The following is a 20247-nucleotide window of genomic DNA, read 5'->3' on the forward strand; positions in this document are numbered from 1 at the left end:
CTTATTTTGTGTAAATCTTATACGGTGCTTCCAAGAGAACCCCAGACTGCTTGTAATAAAGCAGTTAGATTTTTTTATAAAGTGCCCTTTGATGCACTTGTCTTCCTTTCTCCTTATCATAATAAGTATGAAAATCACAAATCCCTTTTCGTGACTACCTTATTGCAAGGATCTGGACAGATGTCATTTGCCGTCACTTTGTGGCTGTCTGTGGCTGTCCTGGTTGTCTGTCCTTCTGGTTACTCAGCCTATTCTAAGCACCATAGTTTCCGTCAGGTAAACAGCTATGCCATTAAGATTCCAACGTCTCATACCCAGGATTACCACAGCCATCAATGGCTGAAATAAACAGATTAGCTTGCTTTTCCACCCAATCCTTTTGTTGTATTTTGTTTTGATAGCGATAAAATACTTTCTTGAAACAAAAAACAGGCATTAAAACAAAGCAACCAAAGAACAGAAAAAATATATTTTAAAACCTGTGCTACCATACTCAGGATTAGTGGCTGTCAATATTTTTTCATCTTTGCTCTAAATGTGTTAAAAATCAAGTAAATGTTTTTTTTTGGTTTTTAAAAAAAGCATTTATGATAAGATAGAGAACTTCTTTGACTTTCATTCATGTTTACATTCCCATCCCTTCTTCCCAGGGACAAACACAATCATGAATTTAATATGTATATCTTCCTAGCATTTTATGTATTTATAAATGTATATACAAATCCACGATTTTTTCAAATATAGGCATACACATTAACTAACATTTTTCAATCAACCTATTTCATTGGCTATGCAATTTGTGAGTTTGAAAGAACTCCTTTTTCACCAGGTCTTTATTTGTTATCAGTCACAGCTTAACTAGAGAGGGGGAAAAAAGATTTTTTAGACACACTCCGAGTCTCAGTTAAAACCCCAAACTTTCTGGAATACATACCTTACTGTGTCACCTTTGGTCGGCTTTATGTCTAGCGACAAGGGCTGGGCCCCTGGGCAGCACTTGGACGTGGCCATGACGGGCACCTTTCTGGGTCTATGCTTAAGTGCCTCCAAGAAAAACTGAAAAACTGGCGGCATGAATTCAATCTTTGTGTAGTCACACCACTTTAGTTCTTCACTTACTTTCTGTTTTAAATTGGGCTTCATTCAAAAGTTGCACTTCAAATCCCGTGCTTGTCCCAAAATTCCTTCACAGTGAAGTTTTGTGTCGTCCTGTGAGTCTCATAGCTGTTCATGTCCGAATGACTTATTGCCTTCAAAGAACACAATGCCAAGGTTAAGAGAAGGAGAAATACTCAGTTCTCATTAGAAAAAGGCAATCGTGTGCCCACATGTTTCCTGTTCTCATAGTCACCCAAGTGCATCTCCTCTGTTTAGCAAAAGTGTATTTGCTTTGTGACATTATGCCAGCAACCTCTCTAGGATTCATTTCTTCATCTGCCCCACATAGGTTATTCATTTCAGGCAGGTAGCGTATTAACTATTTGTTGACCACCTAATGGTCAACAAATGGCTGTGAAAAAGAAAATCCAATATGCAGAGATCAGGTTGGAGGAAGATAATTGTTGGCTAAGTATATTTTTCCCAGTTCTTCCTAGGTTATAATATTTTCATGTTGGCAAGAGGCACAGCCTTTCTCTCGAGATTCACTTCCTCCTGATGCTGTCCTCCTCCTGTGATTCTCTCTCGTACTCCCCCTGAAGAGCTTGACAGAAAATGTTTGCAGAGACCCTCATGTGAATTTGCTGTTCCTTTCCCACCACCTTCTTCCCAAACACCACATCCACTTCAATAGGTGGGTGCTGTGTAGTGGAGACTTCCTTTCAGAGAACTCACAGACCATAGATTGGGGTGAATGACCCCTTCATCTGATAGAAGAACGCTGGTCCCTTTTTGTTTATACAAGACACCCAATTTTGAAACTAATGAATGAAAAGGACAATTATCACTTTTGTGCCAGAATAAGAATTTATTAGGAGGCTAGCAAGGGATCTTTTATTGCATCTCCAAAGACCAAAAGAGTGACAAGGAAGATTTTCTTCCAATTACATTCACTTCCATAGCGTGCCCATCAGTAATATCACATTTAATGTAATTGTGTTTAAATCACATCTAGATAGGTACCTGTTAAAGCATAATACGTTATGCAAATGTGGCATTGTTCTAACAGATACTATTTGATATAGGTTGACACAGGTTGTAGGTTTCCCTATGTAACTCAGAAAACAGACTGAGCCAGTAAGGAGATACTGCCATCTCTTGTGCTAAAGGATCAATCAGGCTAGGGAATTCAGCGGAAGGCTAGAGGTGCTTTCTGGAAGCGGGTGCTGCTAGAAGTTTCTTCCTTTGTCCAGAGTGCTCACTGCTGGAGATATCTGGATGAAGTAGAGTTGAGATGTGACTTTGGAGCCCTTCTCCCCCTCCTGGCACCACGGCCTCTAGTGCACAAAGGTATTGCAAGGCCCGCACCGAGCACGTGGGGCACAAGGATTGGAGACGCAGGGTCCGATGGGCTTGTCACATGCATTGGTTGTGGCACATGGATTGCAGGGGAGTCTGGAGACAGAAAACCATTGGCTCAAGTTAGGGTAAAATGAGCTGAAGAAATAGGAAGACACTAAACACACTTTGTTTATATCTCTCGTCCTTTGCTGCCAACCAAACACTTGAATTATACATTTATTTTCATCAAGAAAACTTTTCATCCCCCACAACAACCTCATGTGCCCCCAGAGAAAATATGACCAGCTTCACACTCACTTGCAGTCCTCGCTCTCCAGCAGGCCCCGGTACGTATTGATCTCACACTCCAGCCGCGCCCGCACGTCCAGCAACACCTGGTACTCCTGGTTCTGTCTCTCCAGGTCACCCCTGATCTCGGCCAGCTGGGACTCCACGTTGGTGATCATGCACTGCACCTGGGACAGCTGGGAGCTGTAGCGGGCCTCCGTCTCTGTCAACGTGTTCTCCAGAGAGTCCCTCTGTGTGGGGAAGATACAGGATGTCAGCGCAGCTCCTTTACTGGGTTTCTCCATAGGGTTCCAGAGAAGTCCAAGCTTCAAGAGTTAAGGAGAGCATGGCCCACAGAGCATCCCAGGGACTCGGATCCCCCGACCTCACATCTCTCACCAGGAGGTCTGAACCACACCCACCAGGTTGTGCTGGGCCTGCAGCTCGATCTCCAAGGCGTTGACCGTGCGTCTCAGCTCGATGATCTCTGCCTGGCAGGTCTGCAGCTGCTCCGAGCTGGACACCACCTGCTTGTTCAGCTCCTGAGTCTGAAGCACCAAAGGGGAGAGACAGGATCAGACCCTGCCTTAGGGGCCCCGAGTGGCCTTGGGTCCTGAGTGACTGTGTGCTGAGGTGCTGAGGTTCCCACCTGGTTGTTGTACCATTCCTCCACGTCCCTGCGGTTGGTCTCCACCAGGGCCTCGTACTGACACCTGGTCTCATTGAGTACACGGTTCAGGTCCACTGTGGGGGCAGCGTCCACCTCCACGTTGAGGCGGTCCCCAATCTGGCAGCGCAGGGTGTTGACTTCCTAATGGAAGATTTAAAATATTTCAACTGTGTTTTTTAAATTTTAAAGATTTAAAAATTTAAAGTAATACAAAGGCTCCTCATGCTCTCCTCTAAGAATGCAATTCAACTTGTCATCATGCTGAAGCTTTCAACAACAGCTCACGTCCCTCCGATCATCTCATTAACTGTGTTCTGTGCGCATGACTAACCTGTGGAGTCCACGTACAGAGCTTTGAAGTCCATGACCTCTTTCTGCCCTCGTATGCCCTGTGCCACTCCTCACTTAGAGAGTGGAGACTAACTGACCACAATTTACACTGCGAGCCCCAAACACCAAGTTCAGTGTTTTTGCTGGTGTATCACGTAACCTCTCATGTTTGACTCTTAACCATGGGTCGTAAAAAAGGATGAAGTCTGGCTAAAGAGGAGTTAAAGAATGCTTACTTCAAAATCCACCATCCTGGAATAGAAGAGACTTAACCATTGATTTGTTGGTTCCACCAGTGTAGATTTTGCTGAAGGAAATACTGTCTGCTCATTTCACTGCTAATTTCATAGCACCAGCATAGTGTGGTGCTCGGGCTTACGTGGACGTCAGACAGATTCGAATTGGGTCTCATCTCTACCACCTATAATATGGCTTCTAGAAGTTTCTAGAAGCCTCAATGTCTTCATCTATGACACCTATAACTACCTCTGGTGTTCTAAAGTATGGAGCACAACGTTTGACACACAATATGCCCTTGATTAATATTAACTATTTGCATTATTCTGGGGTATAAGGTTTATACAAAATATCAGTCTTCTTTATTGTGTAATTGATAGTGAGCATTTTCTCAGTGTTTCCTTCAGGCAACTCTGAATAGCAAGAAGAGCTCTGGACGAGAAAATGGAGAAGAGGCTGCCTGGTTGCTGACCTTGCCTCGTTACTGGGCTCGCCAGCATCCTTCACTCTCATTTCTGCCTCTGGCAGAAATGTCCTAATCTCCTATCAGGGATTTTTAGCTGACTCATTCTCAACAAATCCTTTTTTGTTTGGAGAACACATTCCCCAGCTAGAACACTCTCCCGCACCCTGTGGGGTTGGAAACAGGCCTTGGCAAGTTTGATCCTATTGCTCCTTGGGGACCTCACCTGTTCGTGGTTCTGCTTGAGGCAGAGCAGCTCCTCCTTCAGGGACTCCACCTGGGCCTCCAGGTCGGCCTTGCACAGGGTCAGCTCGTCCAGGATCCTGCGCAGGCCGTTGATGTCCGACTCCACCAGCTGCCGCAAGCCCAGCTCCGTCTCGTACCTGGGATACAGACAGGAGCATCAGGGACAGGCCTGGCCTTGACTCTGGTTTGCATGTCAGACATCTGGGAGTTGGGGCTTGTGTTTTTTACAGCCATCGCCTTCATTTAGGTTTTCAACACCAAGCAGTCGCTCCTAGAGGAAAATCCACTGGTAACTACTTGCATTATAATAAATAAAGAGCCAGTGGACTTAAGGGGATAAAAGTCCATAAGCTGTGAGGTTTCCAAAATGAATACACTTCCCATATTCTCCTTATTGAATTCTGTTCATAGCAGAGCATCCGGGGACCCGACTTCTGCATTAGATTGGGGGATGTCATTTTACTAAACATGAGTAGAAGAATCTGATTCTGGAAAAGGGCTCTCTGGGCTCTGATGAGCAATGGCTGTGCGGATCTTGGGGAAACATCTAGAGAAAAGCTCTGTTGATGTTTGTCAGTGCTGAAGACAGGCCAAGGGGAAGGAGAGAACAGAGAGAAGGCAACACCCCCCTTGCCCACTCACTTGGTCCTGAAGTCGTCCGCGGCCAGCTTGGCGTTGTCAATCTGCACCACCAGCCTGGCGTTCTCAGACTTGCTGCACAGGGTCTAGAGGACCCAAAACATTCTAGAATGAGCTTAGTTATTTTCAGCCAACAGTAATCCCTGCTGATTCACTTATATGGAAAGAATAGAATGAAAAAAAATACTGTGGCTCTTATATAAGATTATTAAATACAGTCCATGTGCTCACTAAATATTTTGAGAAATTAAATTTGAAAAAAAAGAACACTAAAATATGGAAGCAAAATATCAGTAACTAAATAATCTTTCTTTTTCTTTCCTAATAAGCAATACTGAGAAGCTGATAGCTAACATTCATTTTTTAAAAACTGACTGTATACCTGGCATGGTTCTAAGAGCTGAGGATACAAAAATGAGTGAGCAATGGATCCTGTCCTCAAGAAACTTCCAATCCAATGGGGAAAATCAAAACATAAACTAGTAGTTGTGAGGGGTGGGGGCTGGGCCAGGAAAGCAGCCACATCACCCCAGCCATCCAGGATGGTTTCGCACTATGTCCCAGTAGGTAGTTTCCACTGTTTCTGGTTTCAACCAACCATTTTATGCCCTCGCTGGACAAATGCACACCCGGGGAAGCCCAGAAGCATCTAGATCAGGACAGTAAAGTCAGGATGATTAGGTACCCACAAGAGGACGGCAGCAAGAGTTCAGAGCAGTCAGAAGTCCAGGTGAGGGAGAGAAAATGGTCCAATCTTTACAAAAGGTTCCACTTCCTCAGCTCCCACCTGGGGCTCAGTCTTTTCTCTCACCGCAGGGTGATAATTCTGGAGCTTGGCAAATGCATGGAAACATTTGGAGGCAGATTTTAATTACAGCTTATTTGTGCAAAGTGCTGCTACCTCCACATAGACTAACGTTATGCAAACACTCACACCTAACAGTCCTGGGTCTAGAATAAGATGGAAACTCAAGAAAACAAAGAGCCAGACTTCGACCCCTGCATTTCAATCACCCCAAGAGCTCATCTTGTTTCTAAATCGTATCTCAAGATTTCCTCCCTACAACTTCCTGCTGGACGCAGTGTGGTCCTCCCCCGCCACTCACCTTCTGCTGGAGCTCCTCGATGGTCCGGAAGTAGGACTGGTAGCTGGGGCACATCAAGGGCTCCTGCTGCTGGCACCGCTCCTGGATGCGGCACTCCAGCTCCGCGTTGTCCCGCTCCAGCTGGCGCACCTTCTCCAGGTAGCTGGCCAGGCGGTCGTTCAGGAACTGCATGGTCTCCTTCTCGCTGCCATTGAAGGAGCCCTCGCAGAACCAGCCACAGTTGCCCACATTGGCGGGGATGTTACAGGCCCCGGGCAGGGGGATGTTATGGCAGCTGGGGGCCACACAGGGCCGGGAGGGGCAGCTGGAGCGGCAGCTCAGGTTGGGCAGGCAGCAGTTGTAAGGCATGGTGCTGGGAGGGAGCGTGGTGCCAGCTGAAGACAGAGTCCCAGTTCTCCAAGGACCTTGTAGGTCTCCTTCTGGGGAGCTTTTATATCCCTTCTGCAGAGGGTGTGGACATGGAAGGCACCCCTTTTGTTCTTTCTTATTTGGTGATTGTCAAAAGCCCTTCCCCTCCATTTGTTGTGTTTCCTCAGAAGAGTCCCTCACCTCATAAAATACTTTACTCGGGCTTCTCCCTAACTTGGGACTCCTCTTCCAGGCTGTGTGTCAGTCAAGTAAGAGCTTCATGGTGTGGCTTCAAAGAGCTGGCCTCATGAACGCCCTGGGCTTTATTAGTGGGGTGTGGCGGATCCGGGGATACTGTTGCTTCCTGGCTTAACAGCCTTGACTCCTTGGCAAACCTCTGGCTCTTCTCGCTGAGAAAGCAAAGCTTAGCTTTTGCCTGTGTGTCTTTTGCTAGGTCAAGTTTCCAAATTCCAAACTCATGGTTCTCAGAAAGAGCAATAGATCTTTCTAGAACCATTAAAATAGCCTAGTTCCCAGTGGCCCTGTTTCCTGATATGGCAAGCACTATTGATCTCCATGATAATGTCAATCAACCAAATAACAGATAGTCATCAGGGTTCCAGTTTGTACAGGGCACTGAGGAATGGAAGGTGGACCAGGGCTATGGTCAGATGGAGCTGGCATTTGCTGAGCACCTGCACAGGCCCAAGGTGGTGCTATACACATTTCATGAACATGACCTCCTTCACTCCTCACCGTGACCCTTCAAGGTAAATGGTGTTATTCCCATTTTACAGATTGGCAAACTGAGGCATAGAGGCTAGGAGATGATATGTTGTGAAGCCAGGATTCCAACACAGATCTCTGTTCTTTCCATCATACCTCATTCCCTAACTTCTTCAGACCTCAGTAAGTTGGGAAATTCTGTATTAGAGGAATTGGAAGAAGCTCAGTTAGGACGGTGTGAGCCAGAGAGTGACAGATGAGGGTGGAGGAGAAGCAGATTATTTCCATCATTCCATGCTGCTTAGATATAAATGACCTACCTCTTTTCCTAACTTCTGACAGATCATCTCTTCCTCCTCTCTGAGCTCTCGTTTCACCTTGATCATGGCATTGTCATGACTTATGTGCCCATCTCTCTCTCGTTGAGTTCCCTGAAGGCATGAAGGACCAGGTACATCTCCTTGAGTTTAGGCTCTATCTTAAGGGGAATGAGGAGCCATTGAAAGTTCTAAGAAAAGGGGTGACGTAGTTTCATTCTTGATAAGCTGTGTTTGAAGAAACAGGGACATGGTCAGCAGGTCCTTGGAGTTGACTAGAATTCATGACAGAAATAATCCCAGTGCAGATGTGAGAGTGGGAGAGATGAGCCAAGGGAGAGTACACAAAGAGAAGAGCAAGAAGGGGCCGAGGACCTAATTTTGGAAAATTCCCCAACCATAGAGCAGGAGAAAGAAAAAGGAGTCAGAGATAAACGGAGAAATGGCGAGAGAAAATGAAGAGAGCCAGTTCTGGTATGACAGATCAGGGGGGGAGAGTTTCAAAGCAGATGTGAAGGTCAAAACTGTCAAGTGTGGCAAAGGGCCCCCGTAAGGTCAGAATCATAGAAAGGGTGTTGAATATATTGACCAGGAAGTTGCCAGGACCCTTCCAGGATCACAAAGGTGTTTCTGCTGTATACAGCACCTGTGCTCTTAAAGTAACACACTGCATTTTGGTCAACTGAGACTTGAAACACCGAGCTGAGATGTTTGCTGTTTAGAGAACTCCTGCCGCCCTCCATTTGTAGACCTGATTATAAAGCCTGGAAGCTTTGAGCTTACCAACACTTTCTTGCAGTGATTAGAGTGTGCTTTAAGCAGTTTAAAGATGTCAAGCTTGTTTCGATCTGACAATTCCTAATAGTCGATGACTTAGGAACAATTACCCAAGAAGCATAAACACTCGGCTGTCGATACATACAACTCTATTTCTGCTTTGTCGTAAGGCATACGATGAGACTTATTTGGTGTCCTAAAGAGCGGCAATGAAGAAAGAATTCAGTTGGGTGCCTAGATACATTGCCCAGGACAGGGAAGGGCTCCTTACTGTCTTCCTAGCAGAGGACAGAGCAGAACTCGGAGAAGGACTCATAGCAGAGTCCAAGGCCCTCGGCGACAGCTGCAGATCGAAAACCAGGCTGCTTTGCACTGGGCCCTTCCTTTCCTCCCGTCCACCTCTTCCAGTAGGTCCCAAATGCCAAAGCAGTCCAAAGAGAGAGGGAAGATCTTGGAACAAGAGTGATGTCAGGAATCTTAATGGTCACCTCATCCAGCTCTCTCATTTTACACCTGGGGAAACTGAGGCTCAGAATGGGGAAACAGCTCGCTAAGGGTCTCATAGTTTGAACCCACATCTGCTGATTCCCACTGCAGTCCCAGCCCCCCTCACCATGCGGCAGAAATGTTGAATAATTTCAAAACCCATCTGATCTGCCACAAGCTAAGAGCAGAAACCAAAGGCAATGAGAAAAAAAAAAAGAAACAAAATGTTATTATCCATAGATACGCTCTGTTGAAGGAGAATGAAGGGTGCATGTGGCAATAATGATAGATTTCAGCAATACAGAGGTCGTTTGGACTCCCTGATTTCAATTGCTGTTTCTACATTGATGATACAGTTATATCGTAACACTTTGAAGCAGCTTAGATGCAACTCTATACCATCAAATATGGAATTGTATCCCATGAGTTGGAGATCTTAGAACCACCACTGTTCAAATGGTGGCACTCTACTCAAGAGCAATACACTTACCCAAAATAGAGTACACAAATATAGTCATAACAGAATTAAAAGTAATATGATTTTAATAATGAGGACAATTGAGAGATAAGAAACAACCACAGTACAACTGGATGCTTTTAAATGGTAGAATTATGAATGCTTTTTTTTTTTCACTTCTGTATACTTTTTTGTCTTCTCTCAATTTTTTGAAAACATATATATTCTGCACAAGAAAAAGGAATAAAATTGACATTAAAAATTACAAAAGGAAATTCTTACAGGTCTTCTAAAGACTTAAAGAATTGTACAAGGACTCAGGTTAGATTCCTATTCCAACATAATCATTACATTGCACTTGTTACTCTGCCTTTGTGATAATTAGCATTCACACCCTTTTGATAACTGCTGAGTTTGCCCATTCCAGAGGGGCTCTATTAGTAAGTGATGAAGGAAAACCAAGCTTCCTAAGGGATCAAACAACCTGTAGCTCATGAATTGACTGATGTGTGGGTCTGAGCTTCAGGTGAAGAGACTGGCAAGGGAAGCAAGCCTCGGAGAATGTTCTGCAAGGTGATAGCCAGCTTACCATCCCAGAGACTGGCTGTTAGGGTCACCTCACTGAGCCACATCCGTAGGGTGGATTCTTCACACACATAGGCGGTGATTAAATTTATTTCCTGGAAATAGTGTCTCAGTCAGATGAAGTCTAGAATCTTAGGCTATTGGAGCGCCCAATGATCTAGGCAGCCATCTCCCCCAATTCTTTTATTCTGCAAATGGAGAAAGGTTGACAGAGGGAAGTGACTTGCCCAAGCTCACACGGAGTGTTTGTGAAAGTGTCTAAATTGGAAAAGAGTAAATTAGACTAGAGAAATGAGGGACGCGGGGTAAGGCCTTTGGTCTTTATGAGAGAGTGGGAACTCGGATCCCTGAAAAAAAGCCACATCTCTCAAAACACTGTACCTTTAATGAAAAGATGAACTGGAAAAAAAATGTATGCTCATTGTCACAGGAAGATTTTTTTAAAAAAAGAAAAAGTTGAACTGTGTTTTACTGGGCTCTAAATTTAAAACATTATACTATGTAAAAGAAGCCAGTCACAAAATACCATGTACTGTATGATTCCATTCATATGCAACGTCCAGAAGAGACAACAGTGGTTGCCTACGCCTGGCAGGTGGGAGGCAGTGGGAGTGACTACTAACTGGGTACAAGATTTCTTTTTGAGGATGATGAAATGTTCTAAAATTGCAGTAAAGTTTACATAACTCTATCAATAGACTTAAAATCATTGAACTATATGCTTCACATAGGTGAATTTTATGGTATATAAATTATATATTATGGTATGAATTATACCTCGATAAAGCTATTTTTTAAAAATCAGGAGAAAATAGGACAGAAGCAATATTCAAAAAATACAATGAGAGTTTTCTATAGGTGTTGAAAACCATGAATCAGTTCTAGAAGCACCTCAGTCCTAAACAGGAAAACGCAAACCAGACCCAACCCCTATATATAATGCAGCGAAGCTACACAACACTAGAGACAAAGAGAGCATCTTAGAAACAAATGTTGGGGTGAGGGGAGGATCACCAACAGTAGAATGAACCACAGTTAGACTGGCAATAGGCTCTTTAGCATTGACAATAACACCCAAAAGGCAATGGTGTCTGGGAGGCACCTGTCCCTGATAAAGGCAGCTGCAGGTAACTATTAGTGGACAGTGGTCCCAACGCATATGGAAAACTGATGAGATGGATTGGATGAGGGTGTTTGTACAAGGCATGGAGGGAAGTGGTTCCTGGGGGTGAACTTGCCCTCAAGGAAGAGAGGCTGGACTGCACCAACCGGGTCTAGGACATTCTGGGCACAGCATGGAGTGTCACTTCCAGGGTCTCATGCCTGAGGTCTGGCTAAGGGAGCTCCAACGACATCAACAATAATGGAGTAAACATGCAAAGAAGACAACAGTTTAAGACCAGCACTGGAGCAGGCATCGTCACAGCAGGGGTAGATAGTGTCACCTTCATCTCAAGGAAAGAAAACATAGCCAGCAGTTTGGCCAAAGACTTGGGCAATGACTCTGCACCGACCTCAGCAGGCACAGCTGTGGGAGCCAGTATTCGTGGCCCGACAGCAGTGGGCACCAGTTGGAGCAGGGCATCAGCGTAGCTTTGAGCATTGGCAAAGCCTTAATACTCTAGTTTGATTCTAAAGAGCTTTCTGGTGAGGGAGGGGTCCCAAAATCCAAATTTAGTCCCCGTGGTGAAAAAATTCAAATGAGGAGAGAAACACTTTAAAACTCTGTCGGATATTACTCAAATGCAAGTGATGGTCCTTTCTACTCTTAGGAGTTCTTCAGTATTTACCAGAGGAAAATTTCAGAGACATTTGGAGTACTATTGGCATCATCTCTCCCCAGGTGACAATTTTGAAGGCTACATAAGCTCTGGGTGTGTGTTTGAAATCAGTTTTATTCTCTCAAAGTCACATCTCACATGGAACTGACATTCGGGGAGTGCTGGATTCAGTCCCAAGGTTGCTACTTATGCAAGTAAGAAAAAAATTAATCATGCAGTTCCTGGGCTTGGTTGCTGTTCAGGAAATGTTAGCTCCTGTCCCTCTTCTTGTAGGCACTTGGGAAAGAAAAAGTGGAACTTTCTAGAAGTAGTAACCATTGTATTTTACTAAGTTCCCATAACAAATGTGTTTATCATTTTCAGATGAGACCTCTTGCCTTTAGTGGTCCCATTGGTTCCCTGCTGGTCTGAGTGGATGCTGGGGCTAATTGTACTTAATGAATGTTAATTAATGGTGACAAAGACCTTTTAGAAGATTAAACTACACAGTCCACCTATGCTTTCAAGTGGGTTTTTAAGGAGCATCTACACATAGAGCAAACACTTGGAAAAGAATGAATACAAATCATCTTTGTTTTGCAAAAGGAAAGTTTATTAGGAGATGCGCAAAGGGATTTGGGGACCTGCAAGAAAAATCAAACAAAGCAACAGAGAGAAACACAAGACACCTCAGATGACACGTTCATGGCCCAGACCTGTCAGACCATCATGTCACAGAATAAGTACAGGAGAGTGACGTTGAATGAAGAGGTTCAGACAGGCCTGGGCTTAGAGCCCAGCCTGAGTGTTTGTTGTTCTTCCAAACCATGTTTTATGGTGATGCTGGGGTAGGGTCCCGTGGTGATGTCAGAGAAGCAGGGCTGGTCCATCAGTGGTCCTTCTGTCTTCGTGCTGTCCTCTTGCTGGCCCCAGGAGGTCTAGCACCCAAAGGAGCTGCAGGGCCCACAACGGGTACGGGGCCCACAAGGGGCACAGGGATTGATGACGCAGGGCCCAATGGGCTTGTCACATGCGTTGGTCGTGGCACAGGGGTTGCAGGGCAGCCTAGGACACAGAATCATTAGCTTGTCAGCATGAGAAGAATAATAAAAAAATAAAGGAGGGGACTCAACCCAAGGAGATGTGGGAACAAGCAGAATCCATTCTCAGATGTGTCAGGAAGCCAAGCCTGTTCCGATCGCTCCTACGAAGTCAGACAGTGGAGGGAAAGAGCAATGACTCGAGGTGCAATCACAGCCCTCACTCTGTAACCCTGGCGTCCTGGGGCAGTCTCTTCATCCCTCTCAGCTTTGGCTTCGCCCCATAAGACAGGATCAGTAAGTCCTACCATGCAGAACTGTGGAACGTCCACAAGACTGTTCATGAAAATACTGTGTTAGGTGGCAAACGCTGGACCCTGTGAGTTATTGCGTCATCTTCCCTTTTGATGTTCAAATGCTCATCTATACGATGGTTATACTGACCCCCACTCTACCTGCCTCATATGGGTCCAACTAAGATCCATGAAACAGTGGATTTGAGTGTTTAGGTTAAATCCGAACGCACTATTCAATATATATGATGGTCGTTACAGTCTTCTTTTCACTTTTGCTGTGACAGCCAACCCTGAAGGTACAAAGCTTTATTTACCCATCAGCATCCAAAAGCATACCAGTGGGGAAAATAGTCAAGTCTCTCAAGTATCTTTTGGACCAGAAAATACCTTTAGGCCAGGCAATGGTAGCAACAAATACCCTCCATTTCCCACTGCTGTAATATAAAACTTCGGTCTCTACAGACATATTGGCATCTGAAATTTGACCTGCAAGGTCCCTGTTTATCCTTCAGTGCATGTGCTTTGCAGGAATGCCGCCTGCTGGGTACTCACTTGCAGTCCTCGCTCTCCAGCAGGCCCCGGTACGTGTTGATCTCACACTCCAGCCGCGCCCGCACGTCCAGCAGCACCTGGTACTCCTGGTTCTGTCGCTCCAAGTCACCCCTGATCTCGGCCAGCTGGGACTCCACGTTGGTGATCATGCACTGCACCTGGGACAGCTGGGAGCTGTAGCGGGCCTCCGTCTCCGTCAGCGTGTTCTCCAGAGAGTCCCTCTGTGCGGGGAAGATACAGGATGTCAGAGCAGCTCCTTTACCGGGTTTCTCCATAGGGTTCCAGAGAAGTCCAAGCTTCAAGAGTTAAGGAGAGCATGGCCCACAGAGCATCCCAGGGACTCGGATCCCCCGACCTCACATCTCTCACCCGGAGGTCTGAGCCACACCCACCAGGTTGTGCTGGGCCTGCAGCTCGATCTCCAGGGCGTTGACCGTGCGTCTCAGCTCGATGATCTCTGCCTGGCAGGTCTGCAGCTGCTCCGAGCTGGACACCACCTGCTTGTTCAGCTCCTGAGTCTGAAGCACCAAAGGGGAAAGACAGGATCAGACCCTGCCTTAGGGGCCCCGAGTGGCCTTGGGTCCTGAGTGACCGTGTGCTGAGGTGCTGAGGTTCCCACCTGGTTGTTGTACCATTCCTCCACGTCCCTGCGGTTGGTCTCCACCAGGGCCTCGTACTGACACCTGGTCTCATTGAGCACACGGTTCAGGTCCACTGTGGGGGCAGCGTCCACCTCCACGTTGAGGCGGTCCCCAATCTGGCAGCGCAGGGTGTTGACTTCCTGATGGGGGAAGGGGAAGAAATGAAGACACAGAAAGAGTCTGTAAATAAGATCTCTTTGGATGAGTCCAGTGTGGTGAGAAGATTGCACTGAAATTTAGGATTCATTAGTTGAAACCTAGTTAATGTACAACCCAGCTGAGTTAACTGTTGTGATTCACGCCTCCTGTCTGAGTCTCTCCTCATCGGTATCATGAGGCTGCTTAATTAAATGATACTAATGCTTCTTTCCACTCCAAGATTCTATCATTTCTTTCTCTTTGCTCAATGTAAGCCTGGCATGATAACTGATTTATAATTGGCATCTATTGACAAAATAACAGATCTTATCAAACAGTAGAAAGTACTTTAAACATCTTTGTGTGGACTTTTAAGCTCAGGTCTGACTCCAAATGGAAATAGGTCAGCTGACTACACTCTTTTAGGTTTTAAAAAAAAATGGAGTTCTGTAACTCATGCCCCAACAATTCTCAAGTGTATTTTGAGCAACGAGCAAAATGTTGTGTTAGTTCTAGGTTGCTTAGCAAAGACCTACCTTACCCTGATCAGGGGAGTTATGGAGCTCTCAGTATTGGGGTGTTGAGGGCTGGGACTCCCTCACCTGTTCGTGGTTCTGCTTGAGGCAGAGCAGCTCCTCCTTCAGGGACTCCACCTGGGCCTCCAGGTCGGACTTGCACAGGGTCAGCTCGTCCAGGATCCTGCGCAGGCTGTTGATGTCTGACTCCACCAGCTGCCGCAAGCCCAGCTCCGTCTCGTACCTGCACACATAGCCAAAGGTCAAAGGAGGTCAAAGCGGAAGAATTTTTCCCAGGCTCTACTTAGCTGACCTAGTCAGATTCATTATATTTTGAATTTTTTCAAAGTTTATGAAAGGGGAAAGAAATGTATCACCAGGCTAAGTAAAAAGAGCTACTTTCTTCCCTGAAGCCCTCAGAGAAGGTTTTGGTGGGGTGTCTATGCCCAGTTCTAATCTAATAGTAATGCATTTGTTCTAAGAAGTCCATTCACAGGTTACTGTCAACTGAGTCCTGTCATCTTGCCTTCCTGAGTCAGTAAACTTCGTAAGCCTGCTGTTTGTATTATCTTGCCCTTCTTTCCAGCCACCCTGAGAGGTGATCCAGTGTGGTAAGAAAAGCACTGACTTAGAAGTCAGATTCAGCCTTGCGAATGTGACCTTGGGTAAGTTCCTTAATCTCTCTGAGGCTTGATGTCCTCATTTATAACATGCGAAGCACGCTAACACTTCCTCAGCTTGGACTGAAGATGAAGAAATGGCAAAGGTAAGACTACACTGTCAACTGTGAGGTCCCATCAAAATGCCAAGGATTCTTATGATTGTAATGGTCACACCTAGAAAAATCGATTGATTCTCTGAAATGGATTTGGCCTCCTATTTTTGAGGTTTAATCATTTTTTTCCGATGAGCTGATAGTGACTAATCTCTACTAAGAAACTGGTGTGAAATTTACTTTTCAACTTGCTCCAGACATTAAGTTGAAAAAGAGAAAGAAAGGGTGGTTTCTTGCACTCCTCCAAAATGTAGACTCTTAACATCGAGTGAGGAGACTTTAACTGACAAGTAACCTAACTAACTCAAGCCAAGAGTCCTTCCAATACCATCCAGGCAGCTTCTGCTTGCGAGCTCCCAGGACAGGGCCCATCACTTTCATATTCAGCCTGTCCCTTACTAGAGAGCTCTGATCGTTAGAAAAGTCTTACTTGGTTCTGAAGTCATCCGCGGCCAGCTTGGCATTGTCAATCTGCACCACCTGCCTGCCGTTCTCCGCCTTGGTGCACAGGATCTGGAGCCAGGATTAATTGTGAAATGAGATGGAGTGTCTTATGCCTTACCGTGGAAAGCTATTTTCTTTCAGCCACATTTCTTCCCAATTGCTTTGAGTCTTCTCAGATGTTAGTTTGGGGATAAAAAAAGGATTAATAGAACTGATCGTTTCAAAACTAAAACAGTCAAGGGAAATGTGCCCGCTGTCATGAATTCTTCTCTTCTTGGTCTGTCTCTGGCTTCACCCAGGAACTGCGTATACTGGGTGCCAAGCCTCAGTTAGGGGGACCAGTGCCCCACTTTGCTTAGGACTAGGGGGTTCCTAGAATACTAAACCCAGAAAAATCTCAGACAAACCAGGCCAAGTTGGTTATCCTATACTCATATGCATTTATTCCAGCCCTGATGACCTCACTCCATTCTCCGGCCTTTTGCCCTAGACAAGGCTTTTGCACAAAGCTTCTCCCTCTGCCTGGATTGCCCTGGGATGCCCTCACCCACCTAGAAAGACCCCTTGCTTAGCCCAGCTCCTGCAGGGGGTCACTTCTTCAAAGCACGCTCATAGTACTTTGCCCTTAGACAGTTACTTCTCATCACCTTCCCCGTGGTCATTCATTTCCACATCTCTCTCCCCATTACACTGTGACCTCCTGAAGGAAAGAGACTGTCTTACTCAGTATTTCATCCCTTGCTCCAACATTGTGCCTAGTACTCACTGAGTGTGGGGAAATGAATACATGCTCTTCAAATCACGTGGCCCTTTTTGGGCATTCACTCTGCCAGAACTATGGAACAGTGAACACAGTTCCCTCTGGCAGTCAAGGGCTTGTGCAATTGACATAAATTCCTGCTCATCCTTCAAATCCTGCAGAGATGGCGCCTCTTCTGGGAAGCCCTCCCTGATTTATACCATGTATTAAGTCCCACCTCTATGCTGACTCTTTACTTATCCCCGCTTCTACTCCTATATTTCTGGCCCTGAATTCTCAGTTGTGTTCACGCTCTACTGGACAGTATAGTATCTGTGCCTAAGAGTGAGGCTTCTGGAGTCAATGGTTCTTTTGCTTTTTTTTACACAGTCTCTTGCTACAACTTTGAAAGGCTTTAAATATTTGAGAACTCACTAAGGGAATTCCTTGCTCTGAGAAACAATTCAGGTGCATACATTTTTTTGTTGTTGTTGTTTAATGCTGTAGGCTCTGAAAACAAGACCAGGATATCACAAGAGAACTAAAGAATCAGATATTCTAAAGCCTCCTTCTTTAGGTAAGAAGCAATATAAGATTGCTCTGACAAATTTTGGCCTAATGGCTTGCCCTCTCACCAGTCTGTATCCTTTCCTTTTGGGGCTTCCCAAATAGATTTTCTAAGAGTACTGGATGATTTGTCCTGAAGCTGGTGAAGTCTATGTCTTTATCATTCTCAACACTGGCCTTGAACAGTCTTAGATCCATTCAGAAGTAGGTATGTTAAGTTTCGGTGAATAGTTCACTAAATCGGCAGTGTGGTGCTCCCCCGCCACTCACCTTCTGCTGGAGCTCCTCGATGGTCCGGAAGTAGGACTGGTAACTGGGGCACATCAAGGGCTCCTGCTGTTGGCACCGTTGCTGGATGAGGCACTCCAGCTCCGCGTTGTCCCGCTCCAGCTGGCGCACCTTCTCCAGGTAGCTGGCCAGGCGGTCGTTCAAGAACTGCATGGTCTCCTTCTCGCTGCCATTGAAGGAGCCCTCGCAGAACCAGCCACAGTTGCCCACATTGGCGGGGATGTTACAGGCCCCGGGCAGGGGGATGTTATGGCAGCTGGGGGCCACACAGGGCCGGGAAGGGCAGCTGGAGCGGCAGCTCAGGTTGGACAGGCAGCAGTTGTAAGGCATGGTGCTGGGAGGGAGCGGAGCTCTGAAGGTCAGTTTCAAAGCTGATTCCTTTCCTGTGGTGTGAGCATTGGTCCTCTCCCAGGGCTTTATATTCTGTCAGCGGTGGGTGTGGCAACCACGGACTGCATTACCCCCTTTTACTCTGTTTACCAATGTTTCCATTTGTTTTGTAGCCACCTCACACAAGTCCTTTACCTCATAAATGTTTTACTCTGGCTTCTTGCTCAGTCGGGACTCCTCACCAATCATGCTGGTTGGTTAAGTAAGAGCTTCAAAGTGACCAACTCTTAACCTTGCCAAGAGCAGTGCTTACTCACAGGGTGTTGAGGTAGAGTGACAACTGTACCCTGTCCTCCAAAGTTGGGGGCCCTTCTGTGCCTCTTTGTCCTAAACAAAGAAGGGTCTATGCCTCATCCAGCTCGTACTCAGTAAGGACTCTGTGAGAAAAACCATCTAAAGTAGCCCACCTAGAAACTAAACTGTTGGGTAGGGAATCCTGGAAGCTGAGATTAAAAAGGACTAACGAGGCCATGCAGTTCAGTGTCCCTTAGCCATTCCATCCAAACCAGATTGAGGGAATTCCAGCCTCTTCCTAGTGGGGTCTTCAGGAAGCGCCTCAGGCTCCATCTCTGCTACTACTCAATGTTCACAGTAAGAAAACTAGCATCTTAGGAGCACCTACTCAGCGTGAGGACTGCACCATGTGCTTACACACTATGACTGTTATTGGAATGGCTCCTGCTTGCTGAGCACCCACTGTGCTAAGCAGTTCACGTGCGTTATCGCTTTCAGTCCTCACAAAACCCTGCAGGGTTTGTAGATGAGCACACCAAGCCTCTGAGAGGTTGACCATCCTCAGAACTCCTACATGGTGGAACCGGAATCCAAACCCAGATTTCTGATTCCAACAACCATGCTCTCTCCATTACACTGTCTCTCTCTTCCAATCTTCTCACTACTGAAAAGCAGTGATACACGAATGAATTGAATTCAATGGGACTTGACCACTACTAGACCACATACCCTCCTAAATTAAAACGGGCCAAGAAGTGAAAGCTTGTTCCCTATCAAAGAAGCAAAGGTCATTTTCCATTCTGAGGGAAGGAGGTCTACTGAGTAAGAAAGTGTAACAAACACTGAAAGCTGGAAAGAAAGAAACCATTGGTTGCTTTGACATAGACACCTGAGCCCAGTTCTCCAACGGATGTGACCCTGAAAAGCCACCACTTCGTTATGTGTTTAATGGCATCTTGTGATCATCAAGAACTATGAAGATTTTATATTTCAACTATCTATGCTTAAAATATGAAAGATACTTCTTAAAGTAATTCCTTTTGGAATCTCCATGCTAATTTCTCCCATATGGCCGTTTCTCAGATCAGCCCTTCTTCCAACTTGCCCTCATAGCCTGGGACATTTGTTTATCCTCATTGAAGGCAAATCTTCATCTTCTGAGGGTGTGTTTATTTTTGAAACTAGTGAGATATCATTTTAAACCAAGCCTAGTGAGGAGTTGGATAAACAACTAAACTGAGCAGTATCTTTAACGGGTCAGAAACACATTGTGACTATAAAAATAGCAATATATGTTTTCTTGGGTGATTCTAAAAGTCATTTCCAAGGTGGAGCTTCAAATACACTTTCATAAAAGACAGCAGTTTGGGAGAAAATGTGCAGGATTTGAAGCTACTAACATCCTCACACACATTTACAACCTACAACTCTTTGCTCCTCTTGCCTGAATCTCTACCTTTAGAGAGAAGTGGGATGGGCGTGTGGGTTTAAAATTGGTACCAAACTGATTGAAGCTCTATTGGATGAACAATATCCTTCAAACATTGAGCTGGATTCATAGGCTCTTCTCTGTCTTTCCCCTTCTTCTGTGGCCCAAGCTTCAAGAGAAAAATCTAGACAATGGCACTTTTTAAACAAGAGGAAATACAACTTGAGTAGAAGTAACCATGATTGTTGCATCACTATGTGGTCATTAGATAATGATGGTTGAGAAGACTTGGGTCTATTGAGAAAAGAGCCAAGTTTCAATTCGC

The 20247-nt window shown here is 45.6% G+C and overlaps 2 protein-coding genes across 2 annotated transcripts; both read right to left on the reverse strand.

Moving 5' to 3' along the window:
* Positions 1-1948: 1948 nt before the first annotated feature.
* KRT33A (keratin 33A) lies at positions 1949-6832 on the reverse strand. Its single transcript, XM_074319505.2, has 7 exons — positions 6419-6832; positions 5316-5398; positions 4654-4810; positions 3377-3538; positions 3150-3275; positions 2758-2978; positions 1949-2553 (listed from the first exon to the last, which is right to left on the reverse strand). The coding sequence occupies exons 1-7, from the start codon at positions 6764-6766 to the stop codon at positions 2436-2438; spliced, it is 1215 nt and encodes a 404-aa protein (XP_074175606.2). The 5' UTR covers positions 6767-6832; the 3' UTR covers positions 1949-2435.
* Positions 6833-12471: 5639 nt separating this feature from the next.
* LOC109455765 (keratin, type I cuticular Ha3-II) lies at positions 12472-18258 on the reverse strand. Its single transcript, XM_074320098.2, has 7 exons — positions 17852-18258; positions 16262-16344; positions 15144-15300; positions 14382-14543; positions 14155-14280; positions 13763-13983; positions 12472-12939 (listed from the first exon to the last, which is right to left on the reverse strand). The coding sequence occupies exons 1-7, from the start codon at positions 18197-18199 to the stop codon at positions 12813-12815; spliced, it is 1224 nt and encodes a 407-aa protein (XP_074176199.1). The 5' UTR covers positions 18200-18258; the 3' UTR covers positions 12472-12812.
* Positions 18259-20247: the final 1989 nt, after the last annotated feature.

This window comes from Rhinolophus sinicus, chromosome 12 (genome assembly GCF_057876585.1).
Source record: "Rhinolophus sinicus isolate RSI-liver-muscle chromosome 12, RSI-T2T, whole genome shotgun sequence".
Classification (NCBI taxonomy): Eukaryota; Metazoa; Chordata; class Mammalia; order Chiroptera; family Rhinolophidae; genus Rhinolophus; species Rhinolophus sinicus.

Bases quoted from the DNA above. Each gene is read 5' to 3' on its own strand.
- KRT33A (XM_074319505.2), bottom strand. From the start codon at position 6,766: ATGCCTTACAACTGCTGCCTGCCCAACCTGAGCTGCCGCTCCAGCTGC. The intron at 5,399-6,418 runs GTGAGTGGCGGG...TGGGTCCTCTAG, and splicing joins TCGAGGAGCTCCAGCAGAAG to ACCCTGTGCAGCAAGTCTGA. The intron at 3,276-3,376 runs GTGGGAACCTCA...TTGGTGCTTCAG, and splicing joins AGGAATGGTACAACAACCAG to ACTCAGGAGCTGAACAAGCA.
- LOC109455765 (XM_074320098.2), bottom strand. From the start codon at position 18,199: ATGCCTTACAACTGCTGCCTGTCCAACCTGAGCTGCCGCTCCAGCTGC. The intron at 14,544-15,143 runs GTGAGGGAGTCC...TTCCCCCATCAG, and splicing joins TCAAGCAGAACCACGAACAG to GAAGTCAACACCCTGCGCTG. The intron at 13,984-14,154 runs GTGGGTGTGGCT...TTCCCCGCACAG, and splicing joins TGCAGGCCCAGCACAACCTG to AGGGACTCTCTGGAGAACAC.